Source organism: Lonchura striata, chromosome 3 (assembly GCF_050655825.1).
Source record: "Lonchura striata isolate lonStrDom1 chromosome 3, ASM5065582v1, whole genome shotgun sequence".
Classification (NCBI taxonomy): Eukaryota; Metazoa; Chordata; class Aves; order Passeriformes; family Estrildidae; genus Lonchura; species Lonchura striata.
The window spans coordinates 20,484,336-20,499,000 of NC_140705.1; the positions used below are offsets into that span (position 1 = coordinate 20,484,336).

Consider the following 14,665-nt stretch of genomic DNA (forward strand, 5'->3'; position numbering starts at 1 on the left):
GCTGCTGTGAGCATCCAAATCCCAAACACTTCTGCTTAAGCAGCACCAGTGAATAACTTCCAGAGAGGTTACTTCTTCAAAAGTGCTAATGGAACAAAGACATCTAAAATCCTCAGATATGAAGTCAAAAATAGATGGAAACAGTAACACAAATTAAAACAAAAATATAATATACCACTTTAATTACAGAAGGCAACAAAAGACATTCAGAGAAGCATGAGCACAGAATTTCCAGTGGTTTAAGATCTATTACAAACATTCTTCCAAAAACCTCTCTGTAGTAGCTGGCAAAGAAATTTTTTCTTAAAACAAAAACCCTGAGACAAATATAAGGAAAACTAAATACAGAGATAGAATGGATATGATCCTTAGAATGAAAACAGACAAAATTAATTCCATGAGGTTTGTGTGGATGGTAGGAAGGCACCAGTGCTTAGCACAGAGCAGTGCAGGTAGCAAGGTCTAGGAGGTGTCTCTCTTTTCCAAAGGAGTGACACAAGGTTTGAAAGACAAAAAGATAACTCACTGGATCACACCCAAATATCTAACCTGAATTGTCTCCAGTATGTACTGCTTCCACAGAAGATGCAGAGCTCACTTGGTGACTGATTCTGCCCATGGACCTTTTCTTTGCAACCATCAGTGGAGGAGTAAATCTCAAATTCTGGAATCTCATTTCTCTGAAATTTTATAAAGTGATGTGGATGTTCCCAGTATGTTTTTGACACATTTTATTTTTTTAATGTTACCCTACTCTTGCAATCAAAATGCCTCATATGCTTATTGTAATAGTTTTGGAGCATAGGGGGCTCCAGAGGCAGTCCTTGGAAGTGGTTGCCATTGCCCTTGACCACAAGGGCCACAACAGGACCTGTGTGGATGGCATGCTTAAAAGGGTATATTCTGAATTTCTAGTCTTTGGGCTCACTGGATTTCTAGGATGCAAAAAACCAGAAAATTATTGTCCCAACTTGGACCTGAAATTCAAGTTGAACTTCTTTCCTTCTGGCAAATTACAAATCACAGTATAAATCCTTGTTAAGTTCTGCCTTAAATTTCACTTATCAAGCACTCAGACTCCTGAGTTGGGTGTTCTGCAAATTTGGACCTGGGAAACATTAATTTTCAGCTGACTCAATTTTTAGCAGAAAAAAAATGTAAATGGAGAAAGAAAAATAGTATCTAGCTCATTTTTCTATGGCTATTTTAGCAGTCCAATTATAAGTGGAGTAGAAAGCAAAACATTTTATCATTCAATACCAAAGAGAGGCCTGATCATCTTTGTGCAGCAGATCCTTTTAAGTGAGTAGATATCCATTTCACAGAAGTCTTTTTGCACACAAGAATTATTTTGCTTCACATTTCTGCTTCTCTGTAAAGTGGGGATTTTTTCAGTGGGTTTGAAGTTAATACTTTCCAAACTTCAATTATTTTTTTCAGGAATAAATTCTAGTTCTTGTTATATCACTCTAAAAAAAAAGTTGTGTACTGAACACTCAAAGGGCTTATCTGTCTTATTTTAAAGAAATTGAAGGAAAGTTTCCAAGCAAACTTATAAAAATATGATCTCTATTAAACTTAAACCAACTCTGTTGCTACCCTGTGCTGCTCTGAAAAGCTTTCTGAACACCTATATCATGTTTAGCTACAGATTAAAATTTGAACACTGATTATGACAGCTATATATTATATATCTCTATGCACAGCAACCTATAATGAAAACAAATGGAAATACACCCAAATCAATATTCAACCACAACAATTAGTATTTTTCACTGAATTTGAGGATGCTTTCATCTTGGCATCATAAGTAAAGACTATGTTCCTGCTACATGTGACTGTCAGGATGTATGCAATTGACCAAAGTTAATTTGCCTACTGCTAGGGAAGCACCTTGATGTGAAGGACATACCACCTGCTGTATTATTTATTCTGTTTCTGCATCTATGAGTCCATTTTTAATTTAGTATTGCAATGCCTTAACTCCCAGCTGAGAGCTTATAAAACAATTGAAGGTTAAATCATCAGTTAATATCACTGAAACCTGTTTCTCTTTTGCCTTCCCCTCCCCACCCCAGTTGCTCACATATTTTTGTTTCTACTGCAGAAACCAATCCAAGTCTGCTTTTGGTAAGGATTTTCCCTCAAATTTCAAACAATCAAAATAAAAAGAAAATAATCTAAGGATCTTCTGTAAAATTAGAGAAAAAAATCTTTGAGACTGACAAGGTATTTTAGGCATTTTAAGCAATAAACTGGATATTACAGCATGCAAATGAATGAAAGGAAAGCAGCAAGGAAAGGAGAGGTTTGTAGAGGGAAAGGTGACAGTTTTGCTGAGGAATTCTCTTGTCAGTTTCCCTAGGGAGGAGAGAAACAAAGTGGGGAGAAAGTGGGAGGAGAGCAGTGTGAAAAGGCTCTTGGATACCATGGAGATGGGTACAGTGTAAAAATCTGTATACTATAGATAAGAAAGTGGGAGGTTGATATCAAACTCCTACCAGCCAGAAACTGGCTTTGTGCAGGGTAAACATGTTAAAGGGCTGGGCAGCAGGAAGCACTGTTTAAGACTTTGCCATACTGTTTGCCTACTTAGCACTTAAAGAGAGTGAAGGAAAGGGACAAATAAGTGGGTTTTTTGTGTGTTTTTTTTTTTTTTCCACATCTGTTCTTTTATCTATATCTATTTTCTAGATAAACTATTTTCTAGAGCTTTTTTTATTTCTCCATTGAAATTGTCTTACAACTTCAGACCTGCCTTTTTTTTTCTTGTCTCTAATTTTAATTTCAGTCTTAATTTGATTAATTGGGAGGTCATAATAAATTCATAATGCTTCTTCATCGTTTGTGAATTTGGGGAAGAAAATGTGACAGATTCCTGAGGAACTAAATATTACTTTATGTCTGAGTAAGACAGTATTTTTTGAAATTCAGTCCTTGTATTACACTGCTTTGAAAGACTGTCTCAGCTCATTTTAGGATTTCTTTGTTCTCTGCTTCTAATTTTTATGCTTTCGATGCCTGTAAGACTGCTGTTATTTCTATCCATGGCTGTAAAGAAAATTCTATAGTTTGTACATATGACATTGTACTTCCAAGAATTACCATTTTTTAAAAAAATTCTAAAATGTAGGCAACACCGTAGAATGGTGAGTGTGGTTTTCAGAAAATTGTTATTTGTGCCATTGATTCTTCCCAAAATACAAACTGCCTGCTGCCTATGAAGCGGGGTAAAGCAAGTTGATTTTTTTTAACTTTTATCCTTTTATTTAGGTTTAGAATAATGCCAAAACAAGTGAATTACTTTTGTAAAAGCTTACATTTAAATGCTGTGCCTTCTGTGAAATTCAACTGAGTTGGATGGGGAGGCCATTCTCATCCCTGTCAGTTGTACCCATTGCTTTTATTCAGGGAGGCTTTCTGGCCACAGACTGAGTTGGGAAGCAATAATGGCAATGGGAGCAGTGTTTTGCAATGGCCCTGCCTCTGCATGTGTGCATGCAGGAGAAACCATGGTGCAGCAAGGTTCTTAGGACTTTAAATTGTTTTGCTGGAGGACACACAGGCTGAGGTGTTGCTCCTCCTGGGTGCTCTGGAATGGAGCACTGGAAAAGTCCCAGGGAAGAATGGGGATGTGAGCCCAGCCTGGGGCTGTGCAGGGCTGGGTCTGAGCACACTCATCCCTGGCTGCTACTCTTGGCCAAACAGCAAGAGCAATCTCTGGGAAAAATAGAAATGTCTCTATTCCCTGAAATATTTTACTTCCTGGATTTTCAGAACTTAATGCCAACTGTGGTGGTGCTTGGGACCTTCTTAGAGGTTGGAAGCCCAGGATTTCCTGACAGTGGTGGTGCTGGCCTGCTGTCTGTAGAAATTAACTGGGTTTTTTTTCCTTCTGCATTTCAGACTTTAAAGGGTACATGTTGATCTTCAAGGGTAAATTTGAAGAAGCTGTCTTAGAGCATGATTTTTAATTGGCTTTATCTCAGAAGCTACAGTTTTACTGATGCTCATATCATTGTCCAGGGTGCAAACTCTAGATTTTAAATTCAGATGAAAATTAAGTATTGGATGCTTTAAGTACAGGTTTTTGCTAGTAGGAGTACCAAAGCTGATTGTCTGCACCAAAATTTGTGAATTTAATATTTAAATCTATGAAGAAGGATGAGGTCATGCCTATGGGAAAGGGCCAGTGCTGTGTGCTAGCATCTCTCTGGTTACAGAGAGCAACAGACAACTTTCTTACACATCATTCTGAGAAAGGCTGTGAGAAGATAAGAGAAAAGAATTAGAAACGATTATTATCTTAATTTACCTTACCTGTTGTTGTGAACATGTGGAATGTATTATGGAGATTTGTTTACCAAAGGGTGGTTTCTTAATTAGCCAATTGTGATGGTGTTTTAATTAAAGGACTAATCAGGTCCACCTGGAGCAAACCAGGGTGTAAAAAGCAATGGATTTCTTAATAAAGTGAATTAGCTTTCTATGAATGCCTTGAGAGTCTGTGTTTCTTATCACCAGGTCCTGACCCATTGTGCTGACAGGGGTGGTGATCAGCTTCTGCAGCATTTCTCACTGGCTGCCAGAAGCATTGCACCATGGTGGGTGTGGTGGACTACAAAATGTGGATCTTCTCTGTCCCCATTCCCTTGAGTTTCCTACACAAGCTTCTGGAATTTTTTGTTGTCCACTGGAACTGGCTGTGTGGGCAGCCAAATGCTGTGCTTTGAAATTTGGACCTGAGTGGTTTGCAACAAGCTGGATGCCACAACCCCAGGGCCACATATGTCAAATCAGGGACAGCAGCATCACTGACTGATAACATACTGTCTTTCTAAGTTGAACATGTTTGATTATGGTCTTAGGTTCTTTGAATCAACTTTCGATATTATAATCAATGAGAGAATGTGAAACTAACTTTACAGGCAGGTAGTAAGCAACTAATTTTGCAAGATTCATCTCTGTTTGCAGTTCCTGATGAACAGAATTCACCTTTACAATACATGATAGTTAATTTGGATTCTGTTTTGAGAGCACAAAGCTTGATCAAATGCATCATTCCAGCAATCTCTGGCTTTTCTTCATATGATGTTAAAATAAATATATCCAGTTAACACCTGCTTCTTTATTGCCACAGGTTCTGCCGGGCATACTGCAGAAGCATTGCTGTATTTTACCTGACAGGAACACAGGTAAACTTTTTTCTTAATGAGTTAATATTGTAATATGATTTGAAGACAAAAACACAAATTGGATTATATAGAGAGGCCTTGTTTTCTATTTATAGTAATTGAAATTATCTTATAGGGAGGGTTAACTTGAATGTTTTGTTTAAATTACCTGCTTTCATTAGAAGATTTTATGTATTCTGTTAACATTCTTGAGGTGGCACCGTTGTAGAGGTTGCTCTCAGGTCTCGCTTATAAAGTTATTTGCATAAACGTCTGAAGCATTTATATGTTTTTAATTATAAAGTTACTACTTTTTCAAGAAAAAAGGGGTTTAATACTGGAGTCTGCAGTCTGGTCCTGTTGATTCACAAAAGTGCTAAGCATTAAGTTGCCTGTAGCTCTGACTGCAGATAAATGCTTGCCATATCCTTATTTTTCAGAGTAGAGGAGTACACTAAATGAGTAGTCAGAAGCAGTATCTCTAATAATATCTTACTGTTGTGCAGAAGAAATTTAGAGTAATGTGTTTGTGAAAGAACAAATAAGTTGATGAGAACAATATTGGAAGAGAAGAAAGCCATGATTTAATTTTACATTCTTTTATTACAGGAAAAAGCAATTTCTTTTAAAATAAGTTTTAAAATCCTTTAAAAAATACTATAAATTGAGTGAAAATGACGGCATATGCAACTCTGGATATGATTTGACAGACTAATTTTAGAGAAGTAGGAAGAAAAATACAGCTTTTTTTTCCCTATATCTTCATAATAGAATATACATGATTGCTGGCATCTCTTAAATATGCATATCCCTTTCCCAGTAGGTACCATTAAAATAAACCAGTTTGCTCCTTGGCTTGTTATTACCTGTATTTCAGGCACAGTTTGTACTAAAGGTGATTACAGAGAGAACTTGACAACAGCATTGAACTGTATTGGGATTTGTGGTTACCTGCCAATGTTCAAATGAAGTTTAAAATCTGATTTCCATTTTAGACTGTGAACGTGATAAAAGAACTCTAGTAAGGTAGTTCATAACACACCAGTTCCAGCACAAATTAGGAATTTTATAATTAGTGAACAAATTACAGACAGACTTTGGCCTTTATAACAATTTCAAGAACTCCTGGAAACTGGGCTTGGTGTAATGACCTCAGCCCAGTCTGTGTGCTCCTTTGCTGCAATCCTGCGCCAATTATTTTTTCCTTTTATTTGTAATATAGGAATTTGATCCAGATTCTATTGACAACAAAACTCTTCTTAACTTACATAAAGTGTATCATGTAGATATCAAAGCTAGAGTTACATGAAGTGATGGCCTGGAGCTGGGCACTAAGACTGACCATTTTTCTGGAGAGGTATAATGAGTCTTTACAACCAATATCAAGAAAACCACTTATCTAAAATCTCAGTCACCTGGAATAGTACCTTCATTTGGACATAAGAAAGAAAGGATGAGCTTGCTAATGTGAAATTTTGAACTAAGCTCTTTGAAGAGGAAATCTGTGAGGTTTTGGTATATTAATTGCTGTACAACTCAAGCACACTTACATGTGAATATATCTGTAAGTCATGTTGCATCTGTATCACTGCTACAGTATTATTTTTATGCTTACCTACTATATAGTGGGGAGTTGCCAGAAGATGTAAAGTTAATGAAATCAGTGTTCCATTTCCTCTACTTCCCCCATTTACAGTGTTTAAACACTTTGCAGAGAGAAGGAGAGTTCAGATACAACATGGGGAATTTTTTACCTCCTGTCTGGATTAAAAGAATGACTGAATTAAACTTTGATTAATTGCATCTGTTAGAGATAAATGAACCTTTGTCTTGTCAGACTTTAAGTCTAAATCAACTAGTCAAAACTAAAAAAAAAGAAATTCAATAAATTTGTGTAAATGTGGAATATGCTATTTGCATTCAAATGTATACATCCTACTTAATCTTGTCCAGTCCCACTCTCAGTAAATGAGCCCAGAAAAATTACTTGATTGTGAGCTGTAAGTCTGTGTTCACCTGTTGACATTTGGAGGAACTGAGCTTGGGTGTTGTTCCTAATAAATAAGAAGGACAAGGAGAAACAAACTAGGTGGAGGGATGGGAGAAGAGAGTGGGGAAGAACCATATAATGAGGTGACAAAACCATTAGGGAAAAACAAGATGCTGTAGGGAGTAGGATCAGTGAAAGGGAGAGAGGCAGTAGCAGTTTCTTCAGTTATAGCCATTCAACAGTTCAAATGAAGGCAGCTTGGTGTTCTTGGGTCCTCATTCAAGAGTGCCCCCCTGACCAGACTCTTCCCCACTGTCAACATGGGGCTGCACCTCAGGGAAAGAAACGAGCCCTTGGGAATGATGGCACCAGTGCTGCCAGGCCATCCCTTTGTCTGGCTGCCCTTCAGACCCGAGTTTGATTCTTTGGGACTAAATGGAATTAGCCTGAGATGTAACACGTCCCTGATTGACTGTACTTTAGAAAACTGCACATCTCACTGTCCCTTCCTATGCTGTGTAGGAGTTTGAAGTGGCCACGCTTTGTCTGTATTGGTATTCTGTATTTGTAAACTGGAGAAGAGAGCTATACATGGAAAGATGGGTACATGGGAGCAGAGATCTCCTTCCAGTGTTGATGGTGTGCTAGTACTTCTACCATGAACTGTTGTTCTCAGTGTTTATAATTTAGCTATAAAAATATATCCTGCAAAGACTTTCAAAAGGGAGCATAAAAATATAATTCAGCAATCCCATAGCAGTGCAGTTTTGGAAGCAGATACCTATTTAATGAGATTAGGTGTTTCAAAGGTTAAAGAATGATTAATTTTCAAACAGGTAAAGACTTTATAAAATCAAATTCTCTAAATAAGTCACTGAGTACATCTAGTAGTTGATTGCATTAAATTTTGCTAACAGACAGTGATGTTTCAATTCCTAAGTGATAATTTATTTGTGGTTTTCCATTAATGATATTTTCATTGCTTAATTAAAAGTTCATATAGCATGCACTGGCACAATGTGTACTTGTTATTGTGTTAGCTGGTATCCCGAAACTTTGTCACATATTCTATTACTCAAGAAGCAGAAGATCTCAGACCAGACACCTTTATTCTACAATTCCATCTTATATGCCATAACCATACTGTAATAACTGTATTGATGGCTCTGCTCAGTTTCTTTCCATCTCCTAACCAGACAGCAACAACTGGGATGCATTAGCAGTTATAAAGTTAATTGGAAGAAAAGCAGCTACATGCTCTGTACGTGTGTTAGTATAACAAGATCATAAGGGGAAACAGTGTGAACGTACTCATGACCTGGTGGGGAGCAGTTTCCTTATTTTCTTGAATTATAGCCCTCCAGCTCCAGCTGGGAGAAATAACCCACCCCTTTTGATGGACATCCACCACCCTTGTGTACACGGCAGTCAGTTCATATTCCCTTTATAAATATTTCCCACCAATGATCCATCCCCTGTTAATGGGCAGTCTTCAGCCAATTCAGAAGTCCTTTCCATTACTGGAAAATTACTTCAGTAAGCCTTAGGCAGATGCTAAGGCTGTCCTTCCTCCCTCCCTTTTAAAGTACTTGGATATGGTAAATGGATAAGAGAGCTGTTCATGCAGTATGAGCAGTGCCCTTGGTTTCTACCCTTAAAATGAAGATATCCATTAAATGCAATATGGTTCAGCATTCCTAAACAAAAAATTGAGGGGTAGAAATGCCAATTTGAAACAGAGAAGTCATTGTACCCTGTTGTGGGTTACTTTTTATTTAAATGTATGTATTTTCAAAATTTATTTTTATTTCCAGTCTTGCTTGAAATAGAACTCTTCAGGCAGTACATGTGGGTTGTTCAGCTGTATAAAATTTCATTCAAATAAAAAGAAATATATCCGAAAGCTTATGCTTTTGTATATTTGTGTTTAAGCAATCTTAGAGCAGAAGAGTGAATTACTTGGAGTTTGATTTTTATCCTAGGCATTCCTCTATCATGATTTAGCACAATAAGTGATCCTCAAGGTGTGCACAAATACATTTGGTGAAGTAAAACATAGTAGAACTCCTTAACAAAAGGTACTCTGTGATTTTTACATTGCTGCAGCTGTTAAATGGACATTCTTGCACTGCAGAGATGCTGATAGCTGTGTGCTTGGTCTGTCTCTGTTGTGCTCTTGATACACAAGTATTAGTTTTCTATCATGTGAGGAAATTGCACAAACAGACTCTATAATATTCTTTTCCATTTTAGCTGTGAGTTTGGTATGTGGTGGACTGCAAATTTGGGCTCATTTTTTCCACTGAAGATCCCAAGGGAAGGAATGAATCAATAGTCACTAGCAGCTTCTTGGGCTGATTCATTCTTTGATGCTTTAATCTTGAATTTCCCCTCTCATCCTGAAGGAGAACATAGGTACAATAAAGAGCATCTGCAGCTATCTTGCTGACTTGATTCTGATAAATAGCTCTCTTAAACTTTGAGCAACACTCTTAGGAAAAAAAAAAAAAGGAAAAAAGATTGATGCTGTCTCAAGTTTCTTCATAACCCATTTTCAGGTCAGCTCTTGTGTGCTGATATTGAACTTGCGCAAGATGTTAAATCCTTCATTATAATCATCCTCTTTTGTCCACTGCATTGCCTAAAATTGCACCGAAAAAAGTGAAACCAATGTTCTGCTTTCTGCAAAGAATGAGTAATATCTTCTTGAGAGAATGGTAATTGCTTTATATACAAAAGCAGGAATTTAATAATAACCAATCTCTTCACTGGGTAAAGCGCAGCCCAAGACAGTAATGTTTCATCCTTTGCTTGTTTGCTTTTCTTCCTGTTGCTTGAAGAGCAAATATTGAACTGGAGAAAAATCCAAGGTGGTATTAAATAGAATTCCTGCACTAAAATTTACTAAATTGGATAAAGAAGTTAACATAGTTTATTTTTGTTCCTTTAACTACAACTGTGTTACGTTATTTGATTTTAAAATACAAGTAGTGTGAATTAGTGCTCAAAACCAATGTATTTTATAACTAACAAATATGTTGCTGCCTGCTAGTTAATTTATATATATATGTGTGTGTTTGTCTGTATATATATATTTATTGAAATGCAATGGATATCTGTAAGAAGAGCCTTCCAGATGACTGGGCTGACAATGTGTATGTATGAACTGTACAGCAGCCAGTTTGATTTCACAGAAGGAGTTACAGCATAGTGTTCAGAAGCCAAAGTCCTGTTACAAAAATATCTTTACCATATTCACTAGCATATTCTGTCTGAACATTTTGAAGTATTAAATTAATTGTGATTAATTTTTGCCTTGTGCCATTGTGGCAAATAATTTTTTTCCTATCATATCCTCTTTAATCAAAGAGGAAGTCAGATTATCAACTGCTGCCACATAAGAATATTCATTGGGGTGATATATCATCCTCTTTAGAAGTTCGTTGATGAAACTGAAGTTGTCCTTTTGCTTTCGAGATGTAGTTATAGATTTTAGACAGTTCCTGCAGATTTCACCTGCTGTCTCCTTGCTGAGTTAAACATGAGCATTCTCATTCAGATGTTCAGCTGCAGGCTGCCTGCTGGTACTTTCCAGCCAGTTTCCATGGAAATGGAAATTAGAGGGCAGAAAATAAAGGAAGAATACGTACTTTCTTAATCTTCTAGTTAATCCAGAAGTTCTCTTACCCTGGTGTCAAGGTTGTTTTGCTTTTAGTTGGATAGGCATAGGATGCCAGCTTCTGCAAATGCAAAAATAAATTAGACTCATTATCAGAGCTGTTACAAGCAATACCTGTTACCATGATTCTGTAGAAGTGTTGGAGATCACCAGAAAAGGATGAAGAAGGAAGAACTGGACTGGGAAAGAATAAACTGATTAAACGATGTGTGACAATACCCAGTGGCCATTTTAGACTAGAATAAGGAACTATACACTTTTTATCTCAAACTAGCCAGAAGACTGCCTTGTTTTATTGGATCTGTATATATATAGGACTATTCATCTTGATCCACTAAAATCTGGTCTCCATGAGAGCAAAAATATAGGCAGGTTGGGCTAAACTCGTACTTCAAAGGCGCCACGTTTTTTATCTCAAGATCAATAAGACCTCAGACTTCAGTATGAAAGCAGCTGTAAAACTAATCAACGTATATTAGTCCACTTAAAATAATTGGACAGGCTAGAAGACTCTTGGTATGTGTGAGCAAAAAAAATGTTTTAAGGTTTCAGCTGGCACAGATATCTGTGCCGTTATGCTTGTAGTGTAAAAAGAAAGGTCAGGGTACACAATCCTGGTGCTTCAGTCTTTGCATGGTGTCCTAGTTGGTTGCAAGTATAGTGCAAAGACCTTTTTGGAGTTGTAGGTCCCCTACTACCACTAGCTCATCCAGGGAGATGTTTTTCTACTCTTATTACTGTTATGAGAAGTCACAGTTTTGTTTCACCCAAAATTATGTAGTCTGAAAACCAAAACACTGAACAAAATACTTCACTGATGTTTAGATGTTAAATGTTTCAAGATTGATAAAATACACTCCCCTGAAGGCCAAGTGTTGTCTAACCCCTGTGATCTCAGGACTGAGTGTAAATTGTTAGCTGTAAAATAGCATTTTCCCAACAGTCTCACCCTCATATGTGTGGGGAAAACAGAGACTGAAGAACGAATTCTGACTTGGTAAGGCTTAATTCTAGAGGCAGATGTGGACATGAGTGTTTGTAGTCTTTGCCTAACGTCTCAAGAGTCCTGGTGGCTAAAAGTGTGTAGGAAGGAAATTCTCTCCAGAAAACAGCATCCCTTTCAAGAAAGCTTACTTGATCTTCACTTCTGAAATGTTTTGTAAAGCAGTCCAATGTGTACAGCTCAGCTGCTGAAGGAAGAGAGAACTGTGCATCCCCAGATGCAGAAATAGCAGACAGCTCTGATAACTGGCCATGTTAATAATGTAAGTAGGTATTGATAAATGAAAGCTGTATGTAGAATGACTGATTTCTATATGCCACAGTTTGGGGTTTGATTTTTTTTTGTGCTTACATCTATTTGTGAAATGGTTGCCCAGGCACTATGCAAATCACGTGGACTGAGGGGCTCTGAGTGTGCGTGTGTGCTGTACACAGGCACTCTTGTGGAGGAATGTGGTTTTGAAGTTCACTGCCAAAAGGTATGTCTTGGCCAACACAGTGCAGTGTGTGGGTAGAGGTAAAGAGTGTGTAATTGAGCAGAGAAATAAAAATACGACAATTTCTACTCATACAGTGAATAAGGAAAAATGTTATTATGTTTTTCTAGAACAACTATAAGTTAATGGTGAGGAGCACAGGGAATTCTTAGAGCTCTCAGAGGAATATAGCTATAATGCTGAAGGACTCTCAAATTAATTAGTTTTACATGGGTTCAGTAGACCACATTGATATTTCATTACCCTTAGAGAAATTTGACTGTAGGCCAAAAAAACTATTTCCTTTCTTTTGTGCAGGCATCCCTGAGAGCTTTAAAAGGTATGTGTTCCTTGCTTCAGTAGCGTCCTGCCTCTCCAGCCACATTGAGGCACCTCTGAAGCAAGACTAGACCTCTTGGCTGGTATACATTAAATATGTAAGTCAGTTGTGCATTCTAAAGTATAGAAGTAATAGATATGCTTTGTTTGGTACAATTTTAAAAACATTTTAATTATATTCCTTTTTTTCTTAATTTGCATTTTAACTGTGTAAGTTGATTGATATCTCAAAAAGATATCTGTTCTTGAGCTTTGAAGGCACCCTGTCTTTAGAGGAGTAAGCAATCAAAACAGCATTGGAAGTGACTACCAGTCTTTTATTCCAGAGTTACATCATTTGTATCACAATCCTTCAATTTGGTGGAAATTCTTCAAAGTTTTGAAGAGCAAAACATTTTTTCATGTTTGTGGGAATAATGGAATTTATCATGAAGGTTTTTTTGGAAAAAGAATGTAAGTTGGAAAAATAAGGACTAGAAATCACATTGCTAATTTCTTAAAAGAAATCTTTTTTATGAAACTCTTCTTTGTTTTATTTTGTCCTTCTTCACCCGCTTCCCACTCCTCCCACCCCTTTTTACTAGAAGAGGGGGAATTGGATTCTGTATCTAAGATGTCCACAGGGTTAGATAACTTTTATTTTCATAAGATGCCTGAAAAATCTTTGCCTGCTCTAAGGCGTGCTTGTTAATTTGGAATAGTCTGCCTCATGTTTTGGACTAGTATTTAACTCCCTAGGACAGAATAACAGTTTAAAAAAGACGTAGCATTCAAGCATCTCCATGTTTAAAACCATCAGAGCTTTCTTTCATTCTAGTTGTGCATTTTCCAGAAAAGGACATTACACCCTTCCACTGATGTACTGGTGTGTCACCCTGATTCTTAAGACTTTCTAAAGCCTTCTGAGTTTACATTCTTTTAGAGAACTTTCCCACACAATTTCTGTAAACAACATATTGTTTACATTCTTTTATGAGGGTGAAGAAAACTTGATGTACTAGTAGTTTATCCAATGTCTTTGGAGAGGTGGCCCATTCACTCTCCAATCCAATGTCACCTTTGGAAAAGTATAAAAGATGGAGTCAGATAATAAACTTTCTTCTTTACCTTGCAAATAGCAGGTGGCTCGCTTCGTGCTTTCACGTGTCCTATAGCGACACTGGTGAAGACTTTTTCCAGATGTATCTTTCTTCTTTCAGCTGAATTTATTAATATACAGTTTTTCCTGTCCTTCCTAAGTCATCTTGTATTGGCTGATTGGGTGGGAGTACTAACACATACATTTTGTTATCAAAAGATCTGAGCTGTTCATGCTTTCCATTCTACAGTGATATTCTCTATGTTTAAGATGGTTTACTTTGCTAGAATGATTTTATTTGTAGTAATGCTGTATGACGTGGTTCTCCTGCCTTTTGGGATACTATAGGAGCTATAAATAACAGCGGCTAATGTCTACAGTCATGCACAACAGGAAGCAATTTAACCACTTGTCTCCTTTCTGTCACAATGGGAAATAGCAAACATTTCTGCATCAATAATGCATATGTTCCCCAAAGCCATTAGTGGTGCTTATTGTAGAAGTATATTACCAGAGGCAGTGCTGTACCCTCTGCACTTGAGATTAAATGGTAGCAAACGTTTCCATGCATGTGGTTCAGTTGTCTCAGTATGACTTTGCATTGGTTAAGACACCTGCTGTACCTCCACAGAATCTCTCCCAGTCTGCCAGCCAAGAGGAGCAACACTGTTAGGGAGGGAAAAGCAGGGGAAGAGCTTGGGAACAGCAAAAATGGACACATTAACTTATCCTTCTTGACAGAAAGATCATTGAGGCAGGGAAGGATCAAAGAAATTGAAGAAGTTTCACCATGCAAGAGGCTGATATTTCAGTATATTTGTGAAAGTCATTATACAAGGTTAGATGCACATTGTCACTTGTAGGTAGTATTAATTTTATAAAAAATATGTTGGTTTGCTGGACTTCGGTAGTTAAATGCTTAAGTGA

General features: G+C 37.2%; 1 protein-coding gene across 10 annotated transcripts in view; it reads left to right on the forward strand.

Moving 5' to 3' along the window:
- The window catches only part of DLGAP2 (DLG associated protein 2), a 450,420-nt gene that overhangs the window by 69,845 nt on the left and 365,910 nt on the right, over positions 1-14,665 (forward strand). For 9 of the 10 annotated variants that reach the window (XM_031504438.3, XM_085574578.1, XM_021551143.3 and 6 more), the window contains one exon: positions 5,141-5,195. In XM_031504438.3, the coding sequence (XP_031360298.2) occupies positions 5,141-5,195 (55 nt within the window). Of the gene's footprint in view, positions 1-5,140; positions 5,196-14,665 lie in introns of those variants that run through there. The other variant, XM_077782392.2, reaches the window with a different exon arrangement.